The 26,498-nt window shown below is 45.4% G+C and overlaps 1 protein-coding gene across 3 annotated transcripts; it reads left to right on the top strand.

The window, feature by feature from the left end:
- The first annotated feature begins 479 nt into the window (after positions 1–479).
- Kctd21 (potassium channel tetramerization domain containing 21) lies at positions 480–21,506 on the top strand. Of its 3 annotated transcripts, none has more exons than XM_027407675.2 (3): positions 484–533; positions 7,921–8,040; positions 18,582–21,506. In XM_027407675.2, exons 2-3 carry the CDS (start codon positions 8,034–8,036, stop codon positions 19,391–19,393), a joined length of 819 nt encoding a protein of 272 aa, XP_027263476.1. In that variant the 5' UTR covers positions 484–533; positions 7,921–8,033; the 3' UTR covers positions 19,394–21,506. The 3 variants fall into 3 exon arrangements, with proteins under 3 accessions (XP_027263478.1, XP_027263476.1, XP_027263477.1); XM_027407676.2 differs by having other exon boundaries at positions 496–533; positions 7,937–8,040; XM_027407677.2 differs by lacking the exon at positions 7,921–8,040 and having other exon boundaries at positions 480–533.
- Positions 21,507–26,498: the final 4,992 nt, after the last annotated feature.

Genomic DNA, 26,498 nt, shown 5'->3' with positions numbered 1-26,498 from the left:
CTGGGCGGGGCGCTAGGGCCAGGCTGGACGAGGCTGGGCCAGGCTAGGTCAGGGCGGGTCCTCCGCTCCCCTACAGAGGGGTCCGAGACCTCAGGGATGCTGCTGCCACAGTGATGGCCAACTCCACCCACCCCGCTCCGCATAACCCTAGACGGACCTGGGCAGTGAAACTCTGCTGCGCGGTCGCGCGGTCGCGGGGCTGCGGGACGGAGCGGGAAGGGGGGAGGGGGAGGTGCGGGAATCGGGGCGGAGCCAGAGCGGGGGCTACCCCACGAGCTGCCAGTCGGGCCGCGTCCCCTTTAAGACCAGCTGGCCCGAGAGCCGACGGGGGGGGGGCAGTAGCGGGCTGACTCTCTGCGTTGCTTCCTGGGAGGTGAAGTCCGTGCGCCACGAACGGCGCAGCGAGGCTCAATGAGGGGACTACAAGTCCCGGCGGCCAGCGCGCGGCCCGGGACGCCCCGCCCGCCCCCCCCGGCCCGCCCCCTGGCGAAGCTGCGCTGGCTGGAGGGGAGGCTGCCGAGCGAGGGCTGGAGGTGGGTGCGGTGTCCCTGGGTGATGGGGAGCTCGGGACCCAGCAGACGCATAATGGGGCCCTCGGGGCACCTGTCCTGCCGTGAAATGTCATCCGTCGCAGCCTCGCTGTTCTCATCAGTGAAGTGGGGTAGCCCCGCCCTTGGCCGCGGGGGAGGGGCGCGTTTCGGGGTTGGGAGGTAGACAGGGCTTACCAGAGAGGCGGAGCTGGGGAGGGGCGCTCTGTGGGAGGAGCCTATGGTGGGTGGGGAGAGGGGCGGAGTCTCTAGATGAAAAGGGGCTTCTTGTCTGATCAGAGGGGTCGGGTTCCAGAGCTGAGGAGTGGGATTAGGTGGAGGGGCGCAGGGCGAACCAAAAGGATGACAGGCCCTGTCATCCCTGTCATCCCATGCCGTGGGTTGAGCTGAGGGCCAGGGTCTGTGGATATACCCAACACCATTCTTTCCATGTGACTAGAATAAAGAGCCCATCCCTGGAGCTCAGTGCGTCACACACAAAACTCATTCTACTCTTGCATCCTGCAAAGGCTTCACCATGTCTGTTTCCAATTGAGGAACACAGGTGATACTAACTTGCCACAAACGCCTTCAAAGACCCTGCCCTTTTTTGCAGCAGGGGAAACAGGTTTGGTCTGAGGAAGTGTGGGGAAGAAATAAACATTCTGATACCCGACCCTTCCAGAGTTGTGCTTCACGACCAATTCCCTCAGTTCCTCCAGCTGCCAAGTGTGTTCTGGCAGGAGTGATTTGTAAGTCCTTTGTTTATCGTTATCACCATGAGAGGCATGGAAAGACCACAGGAAGAGAATGCTTGAAAGGAGGTGGTGACAGGCAAAGCAGGAGAGTGAGCCAAGATGGCTGAGGAAAGTTCTGCATGAGGGTGAGCCATCTTTGGCAAAGCATTTCTGTGCAAGCAGGGAAATTGCATCTGGCTGGGTGGTTTCTTCTTCCAGCGCACTTGACCCCCACTGTCCTTATGGTGACAAATTCCAGAGTCCCATGTGTGAACTAAGTCTAGGAAGTACCTTTACTCTTTTGCGAGGTTGGTCCTGTGGCGCAGTCTGTAGGCTTCTTAGAGGTAGGACAGGACAAGACGACAAGATACAGCTGTTGGGTACGAAAGGGGTGAAGGTGAAGTCCGAAGGGCTCTGAGCCAAAGGCCTTATCCTGATGATCTAACTGGGTTAGGTGGGGAAGTTGCTCCTTGATTGGAAGACATTACTCATTTTGAATACTGTCTTTGAAGTTTACCCAGTCAGTGCTCTGTCCACTCCCCTACAAGTGGAAGCCTTCATTGCCTTTACAGCCCAGCAGTCAGTGAGACCTTGTCTTAGGACTTTGATTCCAAATTGAAAATTCAAGTATTTCAAAATGAAATGTTTTAAAGTATTTATGTCTAAGACAGGTAAATATCCCTGTTGGTAAATAAGTCTGTCAGGGAAGGTGAAAATGGTTCAAACTAAACAGAGTTAAAAAAAAAAAAAAAGTCTTCCCTGCTCCCTGTCTAGCCTGTTTCTGGGATAGAGAGGGACTTCCTGGGATAAATGGGGTTTCTGGGCTAGAGGGAGGCCAGGCACCTGTCTGTGTAGGCTAGTTGTGCTAATGAGTGAGCCTAAAGTGCTACAAGTGGAAGAGGAGGATATGAGTCCCATATGTGAGGCCTGGCAGCTGAATGAGGTTTGTTTCATTTGAATTCCTGGCATAGGGGATGGCAGAAGCCAAGTTGCAGAGGAAGGAAATGGCCTGCGTAGCTGGTCTCTATAGCAGAGCTGTGGGAGTATCTTTCTCTAGGCGGTGGTGGCACATGCCTTTAATCCTAGCACTCAGGAGGCAGAGGCAGGTGGATCTCTTGAGTTCCAGCACAGCCTGGTCTTCAGAATGAGTTACAGGACAGCCAAGGCTACACAGAGAAACCCCTTCTTTGTGGGAGAGATGAGAGAGAGAGAGAGGGAGAGAGAGAGAGAGAGAGAGAGAGAGAGAGAATGTGTCGTTTCACCTGTGAGATTAGTAGAGATTAGAATGTTATATAGTTATATAGCTAGCCCAAGGGACTGCTGAGTGAGCAGTAACCCTTGTTATTACTGTTATGGTTTTCAGAACCATCATCATCTTCCCTGGGAATTAGCCACAGGCTAAATAGCTAGTGTATGGCAGAGCCTACAGCAAACACTGACCAAAACCATATAATACTGTCCTCTACCCCCAAAATCCCCACTGGTTCTTTCTGTCTATGCTCAACACTCTTTGGCTGTAGAAGTAGCTCTCGGTATGAACCAGCAGGAGTTTCCTTCCTGCCACTTAACAGCAGCAGATTCTAGGCTCGGGGGAAGTGGCAGAAACAAGGCCCAAGCAGCCATATCTCAAAGCCTGGATTCCAATGTGGAATATAGGCAGGCTTTTCCCTTCGGACATCTCCCACAGGTCCATCGAGAAGGACCTTCCACTCAAACACTTCCCCAACTCTGGACCTTGTTGACCTCTCTTAGCCTCCAAATGCCAAACCTATAATAAACTCCAAGTACAGCCTGCATTCATCTATTCATGCTTGGCTGCATTTGCTTTCATGTAAACACGCACACACATCCCCCTGCTACTTTAACTTACAAGCCAGGTGTGGTAGCTTGTAGTCCAAGCTACTCAGGAGACTGAGGCAAGAGGATCACTTGAGCCTAAGAGCTCCAGACCAGCTAGAGCAGGGCAGCATTATGTAAACCTGTCACACAAAAGGAGAGAGAAATTGAGAGTGAGCTGAGAGAGAGAAGAAAAGAATGTGAATATCTTAGCCAGGCATGGTGGCACATGCCTGTTATCCCAGCATTTGGGACACTGATCCCAAATTGCTTCCAGGCCAGCCTGGGTTCTAGACCTTGTCTAGGAAAATTCTCATATATATATATATATATATATATATATATATATATATATATATCCATCTCATAATAGTGGGATTCTCCTACATAATAGTTACCAAATTAGCACTTGCTATTCAATTTTTTCCAGATTGCCCTTCACTGAAAATCTTTAGTTGTTGATGCAGTCACAATCCACATACTGTATTTGTTAGCATTTCTTTCAGCGGCAAATCATCTTACCTTTTATGCATATTTGATTAGTCCATTAATGATTAGATCTTGGCTATTTTTGTTTCAGGCTTATTGGTAATGTGTACTTCTGATTCCATCACTCTGGAAGGTAGATATGAAGGCCCTCCATGAAGCATTTGGTTAGTAGTTAACATCATGACAGCATTATGTCTCCATGGTAACAGGGAAAATGCCAGTAACACAAATCTCTAGACTGTGGGTCTCAACCCCTTTGGGGGTCAAATGATCCTAAGACTATCAGAAAACACATATTTACATTATGATTCATAACAGTAGCAAAATTACAGTAATGAAGTAGCAATGAAAATAATTTTATAGGTGGGGTTTACCACAACGTGAGAAACTGTATTAAAGGGTCAAAGCATTAGAACAGTTGAGAACCACTGCCCTAGAGTATATATTCCTACCATGCCACATCCACTGACGATCTTTGCCTGAATTGTAACATTGAAGGCTACAAAATGGTATTTTTCTAATTCTACCATTCCTTCTATATTAGTTGGTGTTCATTTTCGGTGAAAAAGCTGAGACAGGGTCTCCTGTAGACCAGGCTGGCCTTGAACTCATGCTCTTCCTATCACTCCCTCCCAAGTACTGGGAAAACAGGCCTATACCACTGTGATGGCTGGTGGTATTGTCCACCTGACAGAATCATCTGGGAGGTAGGCTTCTGGGCATGCCATGGGAGATTATCTTCATTATTTTAATTGTGACCAAGGCACTTTGTTTGAGCTTATTCTGAGGGAGAGAATTCCACCTTGTCAGTAGGAGCAGCTGACAGCTCACATCTTAAACCGCAAGTAGGAAGCAGAGAGAGCAGACTGAGAAGGGAGCATGGCTCCTAAAACCTCAAAGCCCACCCCCACCTCCCACTCTGTGACATACTTCCTCCAGCAAGGCCACACCTCCTAAACCTGTGCAAACACCACCACCACCTGGAGACCAAGTATTCAAACATTTGAGCCTATTGACAACATTCTCACTCCAGCCACAAGATCCATCTTTATAGGGTTTTTTGTTTTTGTTTTTGTTTTGTTTTAAGACAGGATCTCACTATGTAGCCCTAGCTGTCCTAGAACTCACTGTGTAGACCAGGCTGGCCTCAAACTCAGAGATCTGCCTGCCTCTGCCTCCCGAGTGCTGGAATTAAAAGCATCTGCCACTATATCCAGCCACAAGACCCATCTTGATGACGGGTGGGACTGTTCCCTTACTATACAAATGGAGAAGCAGAACTGAGCAGCAGCTCATTGTGCTCTGTTTCTTGGCTGTGGATGTAGTGTGACCATGTGCTGTGCTGCAGGTACCTGACTCCTGGCCATGCTGGGCTGTACCTGGAACATTAGTCTAGATTAAGCCCTCCCTGGGGTTCTTTTTATCAGGACATTTTATCACAGTAACAGGAAAAGAAATAAGACTGGCACCAGGCCTGCTACCAGCCTGGTATTCCTTCCTTCCTTTAGAAAAACATTTTCTTCTTTCTCACTCCCTGTTCCCCTCAACCCTTTTTCTCTTTTTGCAGTAATATTATGCAGTAATTTTTTGAAAAAATCAGTGTGCTAAAATCTATTAATGTTATTATTACTTTTGATACTCAAATTATCCTAAACCTACCCTTGAGGCCAGCTACTGTTGTGAACTTATTAGTCTTTGTTCTTTGTTATCTGGCAAAAGAAGTTCCAGACTCACCTGGAACTTTCCCTTAAAAATCCAGGAACCATCCATTTCTCCAGGAAGCCCTTGTTTCTTCTTGTAGCAGATATCTAGATAGACCCATGAAGTTGTGTTCATGGGTTATAGATTATTTCTAGGCTCTCTGAATGAAACAGAGAGGGGAGAGGGATTATTGCATAGTAGGTTTATAGTTGTTACAACAGTTGCTCCTCACTGATAGCACATCACAGGGTCAACATCACTAGCCCTTATTATCACTTTAGGACAACCTTGATATCTTTTGTTTGGGCTCAGTATCTCAGTGGTACAGCACTTGCCCAGCAGTGACAGAGTCCTAGTTTGATCTCTAGCACCACAATCAATCAATCACTGTCTTTTGTTTTCCTCTCAGAAGCATTGCAAGCCTTATTCAAATTCTGTCTTTGGCCCTTAGTAAAATACTGTGGCTTCTGCTACTGGCCAGGACACAGGCTCAAGAGTTGTCATTTGAAAATCCAACCCAGCCTCCTCTCAGTATGTGGTCTTAAGTAGCTGTCATCATTATTCTGGGCTTTGGTTTTATAATTCTAGAACCGGGATGATAATCATACTACCGCTATGCCATTACAATGAAGTAATCCTCAGGGAAGTGGTGCCTCACATGGCTCTGAGCATGTCATAGTTCACTCAGGAAATACTCACTCTCTGTCCTGGCATATGGATCAGAATGGAGTTGAGGTGGCAGATGTAAAAACACCTACAGAGGCGAAGGCCTTCACTCCCAGAGGCTGCAGAGGGCATGCCCTGCTGACAGAGTAGCCTATACACACAGCCTGCCACTGCTTTGGGCAAGTGATCAAATCTCCTCAATTTCCCTTTGTAAAGTGGAGGTAATACTTTCCTTGGATCTTAAAGAGGCCACTATATTTAACACACCTACAAACAAGTTGGCTACATACAAGTATCCTCCTGGAGTCTGCAAGGACTGGGACTTATAAGGCACAGCTCTCATGGAATATCTCAAAGACTTCTATTTCAGGGGTCTTAATTAAAGGTTGCAGATGGTGTTTTTCAGGCCCTGGATTGAAATTACCCCTTCCCACAGAGCCAGGTGGGGTACCCACTGCCCTGTCAAGTGCTCTTAAGGATCAAGGCATCACCATCTCCTGGTTTGGTGCTGGTGGTTTGCCCAGAAAGAGAGAAAGGCTGTTTTGTTTGGTTGGTTGTTTTTTTTCCCCTGTGTTTCAAAAGGCTGGGCAAACCTTCATCAGAGAACTGTGCATTCACACACAGGGGCTGTTGCTTGGAGCTTCTATTTCCTGATTCAGTTTGCATCCTTGTTTACCTTTTGAATCTGGCCTTTAAAGACCTGGTTTTTGTATGTTGCTTTTTCAGTCCTGGGTTGTTATAGAAAGGTTTTGATTGTTGAGTGGACACCTGCATTGTGCAAGAGCTGTTCATCATCCTGAGACTTTGTTCTCCTGTCCTCAGCTCCAACTGTGTACACCGAGCATGTGGATGTGGGTATATCTTGCTTTTGTTGCACACTGGGGTCCTGTGATAGAAGGAAATGAGCACGAGGTGTGAGATTTGGTACAGGATTCAGATCTCAGCTCCTCCACTGACGAGATAGGTGACCTTGAGCATCTCTTGCCCTCTCTGAGTCTCAGTTTCCCTCCTCTGCAAACTGGAGAGGGTAATAGTAGGAAAGAAAAATGGATTTTAGATGTCTAGGATAGCTGAAGCATCAAACAAGAGAAACCGCATTTTGGTTAGTATGTACACATTTGGGGGTCCACAGACATGAAGCTCAAAGAACTTGTGATTAAGTTTATACAGCATCCTGAGCTAGAGAAAGAAAAGCTTGAGCTTCTGACAGTGGTGGGGAATTATGGGAAAGTAGGGGGAGGAAATGTGTAATGAATATGGGTTGGCTTCTTATATGGATGACAGTCTCAGATGACCATAGCAGTCTCCGAGTAGCTCTCTTCTGAGCCCTAATGAGTTTGCTTTGTACTTGCAAATTCCCTTTCTACAAGTGTATCTGTCCAGAGCTGCTCCTGTGTCTGCACTTTCTCAAAATAACTAAACAATCAATATGCCAAAGGGGACATGGTGTATTCTGGCTTTATGTGGTCATATTTGAGGGTGATGTGTCCTGGACCACCTCAACGTGTGCTTGTAAAGACATGGAGGAAAACATTTAGCACAACAGACTCATTCTTTGTGCTTTTCCATATATCATTATTAGAGTACAGCTGAGGATGTAGCACAGTGATAGAGACGGTCTAGAATTCCCAATGTCATGGGTTTTATCTCCCACAACACGGAAATAAGTGTGTGTGTGTGTGTGTGTGTGTGTGTATAAATGAATCCTGGGGATGTAGCTCAGTGTTAGAATGCATGCCTACCATGCATGACGATTCTAGATTGATCCCCACCACCAAAAACTAAAAGAAATTAATTAAAATGAGTAAAGAGTTACCAAGTGATAAATGAGGCCCAACAGCAGGTAGCAGCTGCTGGCCTACCAAGCAGTTTACAGAGCAGTATGCTTTGAACAAAATGCTTCAAGAGGTTTCAGACTTTTTGAGGCTATTAATGTCTTCTGTTGCTTACTGTTTCCTTACCAGCTTTGTCTGTCTGTAGTGCTAGACATGGAAACCAAGACTGCATATATTTGGGAGATGCTCCTGAGCTATACAACTCAACCCTTAAGCATCACTTTCTGAACCCAGGGCCTCACATGCCAGGCAAGTACTCTACCACTGAATTACACCCCTACCCCATCTTAGTCACTGTTCTAGTGCTATGAAGAGGAACCATAATCAAGGCAACTCTTATCTGTTTGTTTTTGTATTGGTTTTTCAAGATAGGGTTTCTCTGTGAGGCCCTGGCTGTCATCCTGGAACTCACCCACCTGCCTCTGCCTCCTGAGTGATGGGATTAGAGACGTGCAACACCACTGCCTGGTTGCAACACTTATTTTTAAAAAAGAACAACATTTAATTGGAGGGCTTGCTTACAGTTTTGGAGGGTTAGTTCATTATCATCACATCAGGGAATATGAAGGCACACAGACAGGCACCGCCCTGGAGCTTAGAGCTTTGCATTCTGATCCACAGGCAGCAGGGAGAGAGAGAGAAACTGAACCTGCCTTGAGCTTTTGAATCCTTATGCCTACCCCACAAACACTTCCTCCAGCAAGGCCACACTTCCTAATCCTTCTAATCTTTTCAAACAGTTCTACTATGTGATGACTAAATATTCAATATGAGCCTATGGGGGTTATTCTTATTCAATCCACCCCCGCCAAAAAAAAAAAAAAAAAAAAAAAAAAACCCTCCTACACCAACACCAAACACATAGGGTTTCCTCACACATAATAATTCTCTGACATTGTCTTCATAGAGTTAGTGCAGACCCTACAGGCTCAGAGAGGACTGCCCTTCCTTCCTCAGATGCCAGTTGTAACTGTAAGTTGTCACGAGTGCTTTTTAACCAGCTGACTGTATCAGACGTCCCTGTGACCTCCTATCCAGGCCAGGTGATTTGTAAGAATGACCTGCAAAATGCATGAAAACAGTCTACTTAGTAGATTTTTAGCTTATTGTAGAAGGATAATTCAGAAAAGGCCAGAGAAGTGCACATGGCCTGGTATGGAGAAAAGGCTGGCAGTTTCTTTCCCTCAGGTGCCCCACCCTCCTGGTATCTCCTTGGGTTCACCAATTCAGGATCCTGTTGTTGAGTGTGGAGGCTTCAGTATGTGAACTTGGCTGATTAAATCATTTAGCCTTGGTGAATGTCACTCTCCAGTCCCTGCTAGAAGGTGATGGGTGGAAATTCCACCCTCTAATAGCTGGGTTTTCTGGCAACCAGCCGATATCCTTAAGGGCTGTTGACATAATCCCACTGTGGTGGCAGGGCTTGTTAAATTAATGGAAGATGCCCCTTTCATATGTATTTCAGGAATGGGGGCAAGATCAGTAATTACACCAAAATGAAATAACATTTTAGAACTCTGGCCTAGACCTTGAGTCAGGAGCAGGATGCATAGTTCTTATTACATCAGTCCGCCTGGACCTACTGTGTGTTAGACGGTGACTATACAGACATGAGTCCTGTCGCTGTTCTCAAAGGGCTAGGGGCTCAGAAAATGATTCCCCAAAGTGTGACATGGCATGCTGAGTGCTTTGAATGAAAAGAAAACCAATGCCTCTCTGACCCCCTGCCCTTCTGGCTCTTAGTTCTTCTTCCAGGTACAGGCAGGGGCTTTCTCTGAAGATTCCTTATACAACCGAAGACAGAATTGCCTTGAATAGCTCCCTAGCTGTTGGGTCCTCAACCCAGAAGATGAACCAAATCGCAGACTAGATGGAAGAACACTATACCCAGTGCCCAAATAGATTTTATCATAGGTTGTCACCCATTCTTCTGGGGATAGCTCTAGACAGCTTTTATTACCTGAGATAATCATTTTTTACCATATAAGGATCTTTCCCCACACACAATGAAGACCCCCAGCTCCTATTCTTTTCTTTTTTTTTTCTTGGGTACTATATAGATTTCAATAATCTGGCCCTTTTTGGGGGTCTGTTTGTGGTACTGTGCATTTACATGGTTTTCCTCTTATGAACCTCTCTACTGTCAGTTTATTTCATAGATCCAATTCTCACCTTTAAATGGTGGAGCTTTTTCCTTTCTCCTTCCTATAGTCACAGCCCATACCATTTTGGTTATAGTTTAAAGCACTCAGCATGCCAGTGTCTCACTTTGGAGTAAAATTTTATGATCAGTACACCACATAACTGAAACAAATCTCATAGCAATAGATGTAACTGGTCACAGCCCACTTACTGTTTTGATTTCATGACTCATTGATTGGCTATAACATTTCTCTATTCCAGTTTATAGAGATAATTTATACACAAAGAAACTCATTCTTCCTAAGTTGTAATTATTTAAGTTTTGACCACCATGCCATTGAGATACTCAGAATTTCTATCACTCCAAAATATTCACTTGTGAATCTTCATAGCCTGTGCCTTCTCGATAGCCTGGCCACTAGCAGATCTCTGTCTCCAGTTTTCCTTCTCAGAATATTATATAAATAGAGTCATGCACACACACACTTAATTTTTTTAAGATTTATTTATTTATTTATTATGTATACAGTGTTCTGCCTGCATGCCAGAAGAGGGCACCAGATCTCATTACAGACAGTTGTAAGCCACCATGTGGTTTCTGGGAATTGAACTCAGGGCCTCTGGAAGAGCAGTCAGTGCTCTTAACCTCTGAGCCATCTCTCCAGCCCCCCCCCCCCCACACACACACACACACACTTTTGAGGCTGGCTTCTTCCACTTGTGGTAATGCTTTTCATCTATATTCATCTATGTGGCGTGTGTGTGTGTGTGTGTGTGTGTGTGTGTGTGTGTGTGTGTGTGTGTAAAAGTTATATATAATATGTATTTCTGAGTCATACTCCATTATATGCTGTAGCATAATTTGTTTATATTTTAATAGTTTCTGGATTTGAACCATCATGAGCAAAGCTACATTAGACATTAACCTAAAGAATTCCATGGCACATAGCTTCTTTTCTCCATGAGTGGAATCACTTGGTCACATGACAACAGTAGAACCATTCTTGCCTTCTTGTCATCAGTGTGTTCTACTACTATGTGCTCACCAACATTTGGAGTTGCCATTTTTTTCATGAGTACTTTTATTTATAGACTTACCATAGTAGTCATGATTTTAATTCCAAGAGTCTAGTGGGTAGTGATGTTCAAGATTTCTTTGTGTTACTCTTTCTGTGATTTGGGTTTTGAGAGAAGAGTCTTATAAAGTTCTTAATGGCCTAGAACCTGCTATAGCCTAGGCTGGTAATGTGTGATACTTTTCATGGGAAAATGTGAACAAATGTCTACTCACTCAAGGTAGGAAACCACCAAAGTCCAACTTGATGAAGCAGTGAGTTTTATTGGAATTACTTAAAGGAACAGAAATGACTCAAAGGTATTTGCATTACCAAAAGCCCTGAGTGACAGCTCACAAAAAACTGGAGCACACTGCACAAAGTGTAGGCAACTTAATAGGTTGGAAAGTATCTCAGGCGGCCCATGTGCTCTGAGCCTCCTCCAGGCAGCTTAGCTTGTCTGAGAGGATCTCTCTGCAGTCCATGCAGTTTATATATGCTTGAGAAGGAAGAGGCCTAGTGAACCTAGTCAGTTTCAGGGACTTCCTGGAGCTCTTGAATTATTTACTGTTGGTGCTTAAGAAAGTTCCCTACAGCTAGGGGGTCGTGGTCCACACCTTTTATCCTAGCACCTGGGAGGTAAAGGCAGGTGGATCTCTGTGAGTTTGAGGTCTGCCTGGTGTTCAGAGTAAGTTCCAGGACAGCCAGGGATACACAGAGAAAGCTTGTCTTAAAAAAATAAAAAGTAAAAAGTAAAAGCTTCCCTATAGGATAGAATGTTTCACCTCCCTTTAGAACAGCATTTTTCAACCTGTGGGTATTGACCCTTTCACAGGGGTTGCCTAAGACCATCAGAAAACACAGATATTTACATTATAATTCATAACAGTAGCAAAATTACACTTATACAGTAGTAATGAAAATATTTTTATGGTTGGGGTCACTACAACATGAAGAACTGTATTAAAGTGTCACAGTGCTAGAGGATTGAGAACCACTACCCTAGAACATCCTTTTGCCTCAATTTTCATGTCCTGCCTCTTAGAGAGCTACCCTCCAATCTGGACTGTTTTATCTCAGAGGAAATTGCCATCAAACAGCTGGTGTCAACCAGTGAATCCTCCACTTCCCAACTGCTGGAATTACAGGCATACCCTATCATGTCTGGGGCTTGTCATGTTGTTTCTATTCCAAGACTGAGTACGTTCACTTCTCAAAAACCAGTGCTTACGAGACAAGGGCCTGGTGAGATGGAAATCAGGTTTCTTAAAAGGGCTGGAACCCTGAGAAGGTAGTGATAGAGCATCCTGGGAGCTCAGGCAGATGAAATGGCTTTTGTAGACAGGAAAAAGTGGTGCAAAGAAAACGAGCACGAAGGCCTCTCGCTGAGGCAGGGTCTCTTCTCACCTAAGATAATATGTCTTTTCTTCTTTGGCCTGAACATCGTAATCAGCTTCAACCTCCTGGGATAATACCTGTAATTCCCTAGACAAACACATTGCTTTTTCAAAAACCAAGCATCATTACACATTCTAATAAAATCTATAGCTCATCAGATGTTCCACAAAGTTAGAGAAAAGGTTAGACATGGTGGGGGCAAGAGGACTTCATTTCTTCCAGCACTAGGGATTGAACTAGGTTTTCTGCATGCTAAGTTAGCACTCTTCTAATGAGTTATAGTCTGGCGCTTTTTAAATCTTAAGACAGGAACTTACTAGTTGACTATGCTAGCCTTGAATTTATAATTCTCTGGTTTCAACCTCTCAAGTGACAAAGATGCAGGCTTGAACTGCATCTTTGAGTTCAAGCTGAGCAGGATTGAAACCCTGAGAGTTTGTTTGTTTGTTTGTTTGTTTGTTTGTTTAGACAGGAACTCTCTATGTAACCCTATATAGCCTGGACCTTGCAATATAGACCAGGCTGGCCTGGAACTCACAGAGATCCTCCTGTCTCTGCCTTCCCGAGTGCTGGAATTAAAAGTGTGAACCACTATGCCCAGTGAGAAGAGAGCCCTTAACATTGGAAATTTGGGGGGAGCCTTACAGATGCACTGACTTCTAGCTTAGGCCTTACTAGCTACAGTAGGAAAGATGGAGGGTGTGGTGGCTTGAAAGAAAATGGCCCACAAAAGGAGCAGCACAATTAGGAGGTGGCCTCGTTAGAGGAAGTGTGTCACTGTGGGGGAGGGCTTTGAGGTCTCTTTTGCTCAAGCTTCCCTCAGTGTGACTGTCAGTTCAACTTCCTGTTGTCTGCAAGATGTAGGACACTTGGCTATTTCTCCAGCACCATGTCTGCCTGAATGCCACCATGCTCCCCATCTTGATGATAATGAACTGAACCTCTGAAACTGTAAATGAGCACCCTCAATTAGATGTTTTCCTTATAAGAGTTGCTGTGGTCATGGTGTCTCTTCATAGCAATACAAAACCCTAACTAAGATAGAAATGGGTACCAAGAGTCAGGTACCCTGTGATAGGCCTGGCCATGAATTTGGGCTGTGGTACTTAGGGTTAGGAAAGCAGTAGAATGCTTTAAGCACTGCTTAAAGGCCATACTGGTAAGTACATGGAAGACAGAGGTGCTAAGAGTTGTTTGAACAGTTGGGGGCTCATTCAAGAGGTTTCAGAGGAGAAGAATTTTAGTATGTTACCTAGAGATCATTCTTGTGATATTTTGGTGGAGAAGGTGGCTGTCTGTTGCCCTTGTCTGAGGAGTCTGCCTGAGGATAAGGTGAAGAAATATGGATTAATTCCATTGGCAAAGGAAATCTCAAAAGAGCCTAGTATAGACTCCATTGTGTAGTTTTTAGTGGTAACTCTAATGAAAATTCATAATGAAAAGGAGAAAGCTGAGCAGGGTAAATTACAAATGAAAATTTTGAGGAGAAAAAGAGCACCAGGAAGGGGAATAGAGCTAAATTCTGTGTTCAAGTGTTAGACCCCAGGAAAACTCAGGCCTCCAGGGTCTAAGCCCAGGACTGAGGTTACCCCAATCACCAGGAGGACTCGAAAGCTTGCTGCAAACTGCATGAGTCTTTATTGTTGTTTAACGAGCTAACCCCATGTTATCTCAGGTCTTTCACCCACCCGCCATGGTGGATGGCTAGCAAAAGACCGCCCGAACCGACTGCAGAGAGATCTTGTAGGGCAGCATAAGGGAAGTGTCAAGGGGTACGCACAGGCTCAGGATTGGTGTGCTTCCAGGCTTGGAGGGCTTGCCCTGTGTTAATTGGCCAGCTGGTTGTTACAGCCCATAGGCCCTCCCAGGGTGGTTGCTATGCTCTGCGTCATTGCTGTGCACTTGTCTGTAAAGCACAGCCAGAGCCATAAAGCATAGTGCCGCCAACTAACTTCTGATTGGTTCCTTGCCACGAGGCAGGCATCTGACTTCTAGTGACTAGGACAAGGTCATGACAAGCACGTGTTACTGTCATGGCTGCCGAAATGGGGAGCTGGTCCCTTCACAAGGAGATAAACAGATTAAGAAATGGGATAAAAGGAGTGGCCCCATCCAGCTAAGTTTCCAACTTGTGGAAAGGAACTAAAGAAAAGCTTAGAGCTGGGTATGGTGGAGCACACCTTTAATCCCAGCACTGGGAAGGTAGAGGCTGGCAGATCTCTGATTTTGAGGGCAGCCGGGTATAAGAGCAAGTTTCAGGACAGCCACGCTTAGGCAGTGAAAGACAGAAAGCTGGTGAAGATGTAACTGACCCGGCGTGTGCTGCCCTAGCAAGCAGCAGAACTTGGCATCTTCAGCCATGTGGTTCTGGCTTTAGAATTAAGGATAGAATAAAAAGTCATGGATTAAAGCTGATGAGGCCAGGCATGTGTCAGGGGTGTCCCTGAATGGAGGCCTAGAGAGGTCATTCTGTGAAGCTGTAAAGGCGAAGCCTGGATTGCCTCAGAGAACCCAAGATGTTAGAGATGCCAGAGTCGTGAGATGCCTGCCAAGGGAAGCTACTAATAGGGAAGGGAATCAGCCCAAGAGAAAAAAATGTTGCAGTCAACAGAGCTGAATGGAGTTGGAGATGCAGAGAGCGTTTTGACATCAGACATGGAGATGCAGAGTTTGGAGTTTGCTCAGCTCGTCTTTTGGTCTTGTTTCAGTACAGTATTTCCTTGCTGTGCTCCCTTCCCTGCATTTGGAATGCTGCAGTGTTGGAACTATGTGATCTGCTTTTTGATTTTGATTTTTATAGGCAATTACAGTTAAGAGATTGTCATGCATCTCAGGAGAGACTTTGGACTTTGAAATGAGTTTGAGACTGTTACAGACTATGGAGACGTTTGAAGTTGGACTGAATGTAGTTTTGCATTATTATATTGCCCCCTTTGGGGGTCATGGATTGGAATGTGGTGGTTTGAAAGAAAATGGCCCCCAAAGGGAGTGGCACTATTAGGAGGTGGCTTTGTTAGAGGAAGTGTGTCACTGTGGGGGAGGGCTTTGAGGTCTTTGCTCAAGATTCCCTCAGTGTGACTGTCAGTTCAACTTCCTGTTGTCTGCAAGATGTAGGACACTTGGCTATTTCTCCAGCACCATGTCTGCCTGCATGCCACCATGCTCCCCGTCATGATGATAATGAACTGAACCTCTGAAACTGTAAATGACCACCCTCAATTAGATGTTTTCCTTATAAGAGTTGCTGTGGTCATGGTGTCTCTTCATAGCAATAGAAACACTAACTAAGACAGAGGGAGAAAGTGTATGAATATCGAACAAGGCAGGTGACAGTGAGAGGGTGAGTGCCAGAGCCTAGAATGTATAGCTAGGTAGGGTTTGGGATGAAAGTGGAAGGGCAAAGTGGTTTAGACCAGGAATAGTGTTTGGGAGAATCTGGTCTGAGACCAGAACAGAGAATACAGAAGACAAAGCCAAAGGATGATGTAGAGAATAGACTAGGATGGAGGGGTGAGGCCTATATTCCTGTAGTATTTCTTGAAATGGGTTCAAGACACACTGTAGTGCTAAAGAACCTAGGCTGCCTCCCAAGCCTTGCTTTCAGCAGCTGGTAGGTCAGGTGCAGAGGGATCCTGCTGAGCTCTGATGCGTGGTGAACATCTGGTAGAAATGACCAACAGGCAGCTGGGCACAGGTGAGGCCACAGAGCAGTATTAGTTCATCACTACTGCAACTACATCACTTAGGAAACTCTTTGTCCCTCTAGAGCCGCCATTTCCTGCCCCTGTGTCATGTCAGTGTACTTTTTACACCAGAGTCTGTGAGCTTGTTATGGTAGACACTGTGATGCAGTGACTGAGGGGCCTTAGAAGACGGCTGTGTGACTCAGTGGTCTGGAGCAGACCCCACAGAGGGCTCCCTAGATTAGGGCACGAGGCCTGCCTTCTTAGCCTACATCTGCTCCTACTAGCTGAAACTGATGCCTTCCTCAAAAGCCTAAGAGCCATGGAACCACTGTCTGCTACTTTGGACAAGCAGAGAAATAGTGTTCAGGCACCACCCACAGGTCTCCAGGAATGCTTTGTGCTCCGCCCTCCCCACCCCAGCACTTCAGCACTAACACCTGAAGGAGATGCAGAGTCTTTGGGCTACAGAACTGTCCGGAAATGCAGTTCAGCCCCTCTGATCCCTGAGACCTCACAAAGCCTAGGCTTGAAGTCTGGTGTTTTAGAAAGGCGGAGGTGGGGGTGACATTTCTCAAGGATAGAAAAACTAAAATATGCAGGTTGTTGTCTAAAAGAAAAAAGAGGGGACCAGAGTCCAGGAATGGGAAAAGAGAAAGAAAATTCTGGATTAGTTTATCTATTCCAGAGTAAGGGTGACCCACTCCTGGAACCTGCTTGTGTCTGACTCTGCTGTGAGCCCCAAGCACCCTTCCCAGCTGCTGTTTCCAAATGCTGGCTCCACCCCTTCCACGGCTGCTTGCCCACCCAGTTCTGTTGGCCTTCCCCAATGTCTGTCTCACAGCCCATCTGCTCCATGTTTCTGCCAAGAGTTTTGTAACTTCATCGTGGGCTGTTCCTCTTCAGACACTCCAGATGGTTAATGCTTTTCTGCAGCAATATCAAAATGCCCCCATTAGACTGGGAAGGACTTGAAGGTCCTTCCAACCAGATGGACAAAGCAGCTGGGCATCTTTGTCCATCCCGGTCCCACCGCTGGAGAAAAAGGTGTCTTACATGGCAGGCACACAGAGAAGTGTTTGCTGCCTCTGCTGACCCCACCCCCATCCTGTGCTTAGCAGGGTGTTTCATCTCCCCAGCTCTTCAAATGTGTCTGTCTTGTCAGCACACCTTCACTGCCTGTCATCTGCCCTCCGCCACATCCCCCCAGCATAGATCCTTCTGCACGGCAGTCCTGAGGTTTATTTCTCTTGGTCTCCCCGCCTCCACTGTCAGGGTAACACTGTTGAATCCATTCTTCATGTTTCCTGTAGAAGCTGAGAGGGTATAGCTCATGCTCTCAAGAACCTTAAAAAAAGATGTTAGACCAAGAACTTACAGTTAAAAGAGGCTAATGCCCTAGATGCTGGAGGCTTGGAGGCAGTGAGGGGTGTTTTTATTGTCTTTCAAAAGTATTTTACTTATTTTTTATTTGCTACATATGAATATTCTGCATGCATGTATGTCTGTGCAGCACAGGCATGCAGTGCCCACAGAGGCCAGAAGAGGGCATTAGATCCACTGGAACTGGAGTTGCAGCCAGTTAGCCGCCATGTGAGTGCTGAGCATTGAACCTGGTCCTCTGCAAGAGCAATGAATGCTCTACCTGCTGGGCCATCACTAGCCAAGGGTGTTTTGAAAGGGTGGGTACAGCACCTTCAGGAGCAACACTGCTCTGCAATCAGCTTCAGATGATTGAGGAATGAGACTCATCATGGCAGAGTGGGTTGATATTGGGGGGAGGGGGGGAGTCCAAAAAGGATTGTCATTTGGAGGCCAGAAACTAAGTGATCTATGAGAGTTCTGGTAGATAGATGGAAACGGCACTAGTTACAATTATTTGTAAACCAAAAAAGAAAATCAATTCATTTCAGATGAGCACTGATGCAGTGAGTACTGAGCCCATCACAAAACGTTTGTTAAGTATATCAAAGAATAACATTCTCTAGCTAGTAATCATTTACACATTTTTCTTTCACAAAAAGGAACTTGAGTTTGAATCCTGCCAAAGCACTCACTTCTTTCTCTAAGCCAGGAATAATAAGTCCTGGCCCAGCTGTCCTTGTCTGCAACAGGGATGGATGACGACACTATGTCAAAAGAAGATAGACTGTTATCTATGCAAATTAGTGTTCATAAAAGAATTCAGGGAGCTTTTAGCCCAGGCATGATTTTCTTTCTTCCTCATCCCAGTGGCTCTCTAGCCTCTCTGAACATTTGAAATCACCAAGGAGCATTTTCAAAAATACCTCTGAGTACCAGGACACAGGTGTGTGTGTGTGTGTGTGTGTGTGTGTGTGTGTGTGTGTGTGTGGTTCTTCCCTTGTGAATCTAATGCGCAGCAGTTGTCAGCCATTCATCAGGCATTAATACATTTTACTCTCAATGTAGGCTCAACCTATAATTAGGAATTAAGGACTGTGACTACACAGATATGGTTGGATAATAATCCTTTCTCATTTTACCCATCTAGAACTATTTCCAGACACCCAGCCTCCTGCCATGTCTGACCCCATTACACTGAATGTTGGGGGGAAGCTCTATACAACCTCACTGGCAACTTTGACCAGCTTCCCTGATTCTATGCTGGGTGCCATGTTCAGTGGGAAGATGCCCACCAAGAGGGACAGCCAGGGTAACTGCTTCATTGATCGTGATGGCAAAGTGTTCCGCTATATCCTCAACTTCCTGCGGACCTCTCACCTGGACCTGCCTGAGGACTTCCAGGAGATGGGCCTGCTCCGCAGGGAAGCTGACTTCTACCAGGTACAACCCCTGATTGAGGCCCTGCAGGAAAAGGAGATAGAACTCTCCAAGGCAGAGAAGAATGCCATGCTTAACATCACGCTGAAGCAGCGTGTGCAGACAGTCCACTTCACCGTGCGGGAGGCACCTCAGATCTACAGCCTGTCATCCTCCAGCATGGAGGTGTTCAATGCCAACATCTTCAGCACATCCTGCCTCTTCCTCAAACTCCTTGGCTCTAAGCTCTTCTACTGCTCCAATGGCAATCTCTCCTCCATCACCAGCCACTTGCAGGACCCCAACCACCTGACTCTTGACTGGGTGGCCAATGTGGAAGGCCTTCCAGAGGAAGAGTACACCAAGCAGAACCTCAAAAGGCTGTGGGTGGTGCCTGCCAACAAGCAGATCAACAGTTTCCAGGTCTTTGTGGAGGAGGTGCTGAAAATCGCTCTGAGTGACGGATTCTGCATTGATTCCTCCCATCCACATGCTCTGGACTTCATGAACAATAAGATCATTCGGTTAATACGGTACAGGTAAAAAGACCCTAGCCATACTGGGGAAGAAGTCCCCAAAAGGCTCATGTCAGCCAAGGCTTTGAGGAGAGTGTCTCACCAGTGGCACCAGACGGGACCTATACTAATCTGTATTAATTGCATAGCAGGACTCGATTCCCCATGATGAAGTCCACCTTCTGGAATCCTCATGTCCTCTAAACAGAACCACCTTTTCTTGGCATTTTGAGCTGGTGATGGGTAGTTTATTATGACAAGTTAAAAGTCAGCTGATACATACAAAAGGAGCCCACAGGAGAATTATCTGGCTGGGACAAAAGGGAGCAGTTTTCTCATGGGTTATCACCATACCCAGAGTCAGTGTCTCACTTACCCATCTCCAGAGAGAGCCCTGGCTGCTGAGGAGTAGGGTGGGAACAAGAGGCTCCTTTTTAGTTTCCTAGGATGTAAGATATACATCATATCCCATCATAACTGCTCTTTGTTCTGGAGGATGTGTCCAGGTACCGGGACACCTTTGCCCAAAGGCAATCATGTTTGGGTGGTTCGGAATGCAATATGCTCCCAGAACCCTTTGTGGCTCCACTCAGGGAGAAAGTTAAGCTGTCCCATGGCCTAGGAGTGAGTATCTAGACTTCAGCAGGAGGGAATGATCCTCCTGAAGAGGCTGAATTGAAGGATTCTTGGCTTCAGAAAGTGGTTGTTTTCCCTGCAAAGATGTGATCGTATTGGAGCTAAGACAAAGAAGGACACGCCATGATCCAGCCTGTTGCTTGACTTGCAGAATCCTTTTCCCTTGAATTGGAAGCATCACTGAAACCAGTCGGTTTAAACCAATATATTATAAACTCTCAGGGTTGTAAAATAATCCAGTAGTTTTTAGTTCTTCCACTTCCTCTGGGACACCCCAGTGCATTTGGGGATGAGTGCCTCTCCTTGAGTACCTCCAAGGGATCACTTACGCCAGCCTGCATACCCACTGATGACAGAAAGCTCTCTGTTCCCAGGGCAGCTTCTGCCAAGATTGAGCCATGCTGGTTATTAGAAAGTTCTTTCAGTATTGACCCAAAATCTGTCCTGCCCATCCATGTGCTAGGCCTTCCTTTTCACACAAATGTTTGTCCTTGTTTTGACTAGACACTTTGACAATAGCATTACTCAGAACTCAAATTCCCTCTGCCATTTGTCTTTAGCAAAATTAGCTCCTTTCTATCCTTAAGCCAACTCTCTTGTATATGGCTTTGCCTTGTTCATGGCCCCCAGTTCAACTTCCCCGCCAGCCATGGCTCAGCACAAGTCTGACTATTTCTGGCTGTAGAAGATCAGCACCTGAGGAGATATAGTCCAGGAGTGCTCTGTACCCCACAGTGCCCCTAGAGTGAATGCCCAGCCCCTAATACTCCCTTAAGAAAGCAGCCTTCCCCGTCATTCTGTCTGGGCCTGCCTGAGATACATTAAGGGCAAGAAACCCCAGACCATTACTCCCCAACAGGCGAGGAGCCTTATGGACCTCTAAACTGCACATTATGATTCATCCCTGGAATGACTGTAGCTTTGAGAATCCGAGTCCCACTGGAGCTGGGCTCCAGACACAGGCAGGGAATCCTGGAACAGGATCCACAGTGTACAGAGCAAAGAGCTTCCAGGGTTACACTGTGTAAATGAGGAGATTTCATAGTTATAGGCAAAACCTGATCCTGATGCATTAAAGGCCTTTCTCTCCCCACAGCGGGACCCAGGAGTCTCCGTGGCTGTCTTGAGCCACTGCACCAGTGGTACTCTGGAAGGTTCTTCAGAGAACCAACCAAGACAACAGAAGCTGTGATCATGGCCAAATAAATCAAGGAAAAAAACCTCAGAAATCAACACTGCCCTTTATTTTTTTTTCCTCCATAAAACTGCTTTCTCCGTCTTTTTGGTGCTTCCTAATTCAGTAGCTTGACCTTAGAGCAAGTACAGAACCTGTGAAGCCACTAACACACTGTGTTACTGTGCAAGTCACTCGCCTCACTGAGCCACCTCCATTTCTTCATCTTCGAAATGGGCATATAGTAATACATAACCCTACCTACCTCACAGGACTGTTGTGAGGATCAAACAAAGTAATGTATGTGAAAATAAACGATAAATGACAATTACTTTGTGTCTGCTTCCAAAGGGGAAATCTCCAGTCTTAAATAAGATGGACACAGGTTGGAATTGGCTTCATTGCTTACTGCTAGATCCTTGGCCATGTCAATGAGCTTCTCTGGTTTGTTTCCTTGTTGGGTTAACACTCCCACCCCAGGCACCTTAAAAGAGTGGGTAGGAATTCCAGCTGAGCCTGGAACACAGCTCAGTTGATGCTCTCAGTTAGTTAGGGCCGACCCCTGTGTAGGCAGAGTTAGCTAGCAAGCCTGGGAATGGGCTCCTCACACATGCTGTGGGAATGTGGGAAAGAGGTTCTTCCTCTCACATAGAGCTCTATGGATGGTGGAAAGTGGGTTAACCATGGACAGAATTGACAGAAGTGCACTGAGGGCAGGCAGGAGAGGTGTGGGGGTGGGTGGTCCTCCCACACAGCCACTGATGGGGGAGTAATGGGGACAGGTGGTACACTGAACACAGTCTCTCCAGGCTCATGGCTGACAGGTGAGAGGAGGCGCACCTAGCAGTGTGTGTGGTGCCATTGCAGTGTGTGTGAGAGTGAATCAGGGCTGGACCACCAAATGATCCTTCCATTTCTAAGAAGGCCAAGCCTCATGACCCTGTCCTGGCATTGGGACCATGCTCCCTTTCTCCCTTTGCAGGAATGGCCACAAAGTACCTTGCCCTCGCTGCAATGTTCCACCTCAGTGCAGCCCAGACACAGCCATCCCCACCATGGTTTATTAGTCACTATGTGGCCTGAATCATAGCATTTATTAGAATTTACCCAATTCCAGCTTCTTTTTATGAATTATTCCCAACAGGCTCTGTGAAGGGGGTGGGTGTAAGCCAAGGTCAGCTTGTGGCCAGAGCACCACCCATCCCATTTCTGGGCTGCAGTCTCTTCACACTGACCATCTGTGCCTGCCTAGGTGTCCAGGGGCTCAGGGCTGGTGGCAGTGGTTGGCAGGGAAACAAGGCCCTGTGATCATTTCCCAGAGAAAAAAAAAAAAAAAAAACCTTGATAACAGGCCTCTCAGCCAGCAGGCTGGTTTCCAGGTCCTAAAGATCCTGGCTTTAACAACTCCATCTGCCCAGACAACTGGGTGCCCTCAGTCTCCTTCAGAACCTTTGGGTCACTGTAGTACAGGCTGAGCAGTAGAGGTAGTCTGTTGACCAACTCACCCAGTCTGGAGACCCTGAGGAGGAAAGTTGGTCAGTGGAAGCCAGAGGATCACAGAGCACCCATAGCTGCCAGGTCCCACCTGAACCAAAGGATGAGCAAACAGGCTTTGACAGTGGTGCTGCCAGCCAGTCTCATGGGTAGTGAGTCTGAACCATGAGTATCTGACCCTCGCCCCTGCCTCCAATTCCCAGGACATTTCTAAGCCTCTGCTACCATTTTCCAATTAGCTGGTAGCCTAGAGTACTCCAAGGCATTCTCTTTGTTATTCCAGGTCCCCCCTCACCCTGCCAAGGTCTAGGTTCCCTTTTACTGAAAGCTGGGTAAAGGCCCAGTTAAGCCACATTTGTCCAGCTAAAGAACAAAAGATACTCTCTCCCCAACCCGAGTGTTGTATTGAATTTATGTAATAAAACACTCTTTACTAACTCCTGGGCTACTAAGTTCCTTCATATCCACAGTCTTCACAACAAACAACTGCTCAACTCCTAACACTGTCCATGAGCTCCACTTTCTTCACCAACAGACAAGTCCCAATCCTATACCCCAGGGAGGTGTTTATCATCAGTTGTTCACCCACAGTGTGGCACTGGTAAATAGCCGCCTCTCTGGAGCAAGGCTCTGGTTTGTAGCCTTCACCACATTCCATGGCACAAGTGTGCTCAGGTGGTTGATTTCAAACCACCAATGTGGTATGATGGGTAAGCTGGGACAAGAGGCATAAAGTTCTGGAGTCCAGAGTGAGAGGTCTCCATCTCTGCCGCTCTTTGTAAATGAAGGTGCTCTGCCTTTCTCTTTAGATCAAAAGTCTGCTCCAAATTATTCTGTAGCATACAATAAAAACCAAAAAAACCAAAACAAACAAAAAAACCTAGTTACTAGCTCTAGTTGGCCAGTTTTATGTCAACTTGACACAAGCTAAAGTTATCTGAGAGGAGGGAACTCAATTGAGAAATTGCCTCCATAAGACTGGGCTGTAGGGCATCTTCTTAATTGGTGATTGATGAGAGAGGGCCAGGGCCATTGTGGGTGGTGTTATCTAGGTTGGTGGTCCCAAGGTCTAGAAGACAGCACACTGAGAAAGCCATGGAAAATAAGCCAGTAATAGCACCCCTCCATGGCCTCTGCATCAGATCCTGCCTCCAGGTTCCTCTCATTTGAGTTCCTGTCCTGACTTCCTTGGATGATGAACAGATATGTGGAAGTGTAAGCCAAATAAACCTTTCCTTCCAAGTTTCTGTGCTCATGGTGTTTCATTGCAACAACAGTAACCCTAAGACAAGCTCTTTGCAAACAGGTGTCAGCTTTCTTTCTTTCTCTCTCTCTCTCTCTCTCTCTCTCTCTCTCTCTCTCTCTCTCTCTCTCTCTCTCTTTTTTCAAGTCAGGGTTTCTCTGTGTAACAACTCTGGCTGTCCTAGAACTCACTTTGTAGGCCAGGCTGGCCTCAAACTCACTGAGATCTGCCTGCCTCTGCCTCCCAAGTGCTGGAATTAAAGGTGCATGCCACAACTGCGAGCTTTTTCTTTTTTCTTTTTCTTTTAGGTATCTGTTTTCTAAGGCAAGACCTTTGAACGGCAGTCAGTGAAGGTAGAAACTCATAATTGGATCAGTAACCTTGTAAAGGAGACTATAGAGGATACCCTTGCCCTTTCTACCACATGAGAGCACAGTGAACAGATAGCCATGTATAAGCCAGGGAACAAGCAACAAATTAGACACAAAAGCAGAATCCATCCTTCTGCTACGTACAAGAAACACATCAGCTACAAAGACAGACATTACCTTAGAGTAAAGAGTTGGGAAAAGATTTTCCAATCAAATGGACCTAAGAAACAAGCTGGTGTAACTATCCTAATATCTAACAAAATAGACTTCAAACTAAAATTACTCAAAAGAGATGAAGAAGGTCATTTCATATTCATTACAGGAAAAATCTGTCAAGATGAAGTCTCAATTCTGAACATCTATGCCCCAAATACAAGGGCACCCTCATTTGTAAAAGAAACATTATTACAGCTTAAGTCACACATGAAGTCCCTCACACTAATAGTGGGAGACTTCAACACTCCACTCTTACCACTGGACAGGTCTCCCAGACAGAAACAGGTCTCCCAGAGAGAAATAAAGGAACTAACAGATGTTATGACCCAAATGGACCTAACAACCTCTATAGAACATTCCACCCAGGCACAAAAGAATATACCTTCTTCTCAGCACCCTATGGAACCTTCTGTAAAATTGACCACATACTCAGTAACAAAGCAAACCTCAACAGATACAAAAAAAATTAAATAACTCCTGTCTCTTATCAGATCACTATGGCTTAAAGTTAGAATTCAACAACAACACTAATTGCAGAAAGCCCATGAACTCATGGAAATTGAACAATGCTCAACTGAATCAACACTGGGTCAAGAAAGAAATTAAAGACTTCCTAAAATTCAATGAAAATGACAGCACAGCATACCCAAACTCATGGGACACAATGAAAGCAATGATAAGAGGTAAGTTCATAGCACTAAATGCCTACATGAAGAAGCCAGAGAAATCCCACACTAGCGAATTAATAGAACAATTGAAAGCTCTAGAACAAAAAGAAGCAAACTCACCGAGGAGGAGTAGATGACTAGAAATAACCAATTTGAGGACTGAAATCAATAAAATAGAAACAAAGAAAACAAAGAATTAATGAGACAAAAAGTTGGTTCTTTGAGAAAATCAACAAGACAGACAAATCTTTATCCAAACTAACCAAAAGACAGAGAGAATATCCAAATTAACAAAATCAGAAATAAAAAGGGGGCATAACAACAGACACTGAGGAAATCCAGAGAATCATCAGGCCATACTTCAAAAACCTGTACTCCAAAAAAATGGAAAATTTAAAGGAAATGGACAATTTTCTGGATAAGTACCAAATACCAAAATTAAATCAAGACCAGATATACAAATTAAATAGATCTATAACCCCTATGGAAATAGAATCATCAAAAGTCTCCCAACCAGAAAAATCCCAGGCCCAGATGGTTTCAGCACAGAATTCTACCAGAACTTCAAAGAAGAGCTAATACCAATACTCCTGAAATTGTTCCACACAATAGAAACATAAGGAACATTACCAAACTCTTTTTATGAGGCTACAGTACCCTGATACCCAAACCACACAAAGACACACCTAAGATAGAGAATTACAGACCAATCTCCCTCATGAACATTGATGCAAAAATACTCAATAAAATACTGGCAAACCTAATCCAAGAATGCATCAGAAAATTCATCCACCATGACCAAGTAGCCTTCATCCCAGAGATGCAGAGATGGTTCAATATACAAAAATCCATCAATATAATTCATCAAATAAACAAACTAAAAAAAATACATTACCATCTCATTAGATACTGAAAAGGCCTTTGACAAAATTCAACACCCCTTCGTGATAAAGGTCTTGGAGCGAGCAGGGATACAAGGAACATACCTAAACATAATAAAGGCAATAAACAGTAACCCAACAGTCAACATCAAACTAAATGGAGAGAAACTCAAAGTGATCCTACTGAAATCAGGAACAAGACAAGGCTGTCCACTCTCTCCATATTTATTCAACATAGTACTTGAAGTTCCAGCTATAGCAATAAGACAACAAAAGGAGGTCAAGGAGATACAAATTAGAAAAGAAGAAGTCAAACTTTCCCTATTTACTGATATGATAATTTACATAAGTGACCCCAAAAATTCTACCAGGGAACTACTACAACTGATAAACAACTTCAGTAATATAGCAGGATACAAGATTAATTCAAAAAAATCAGAAGCTCTCCTA

The sequence above is a fragment of the Cricetulus griseus genome, chromosome 3 (genome assembly GCF_003668045.3).
Source record: "Cricetulus griseus strain 17A/GY chromosome 3, alternate assembly CriGri-PICRH-1.0, whole genome shotgun sequence".
Taxonomy (NCBI): domain Eukaryota; kingdom Metazoa; phylum Chordata; class Mammalia; order Rodentia; family Cricetidae; genus Cricetulus; species Cricetulus griseus.
This window is presented reverse-complemented; position numbering and strand designations above follow the sequence as displayed.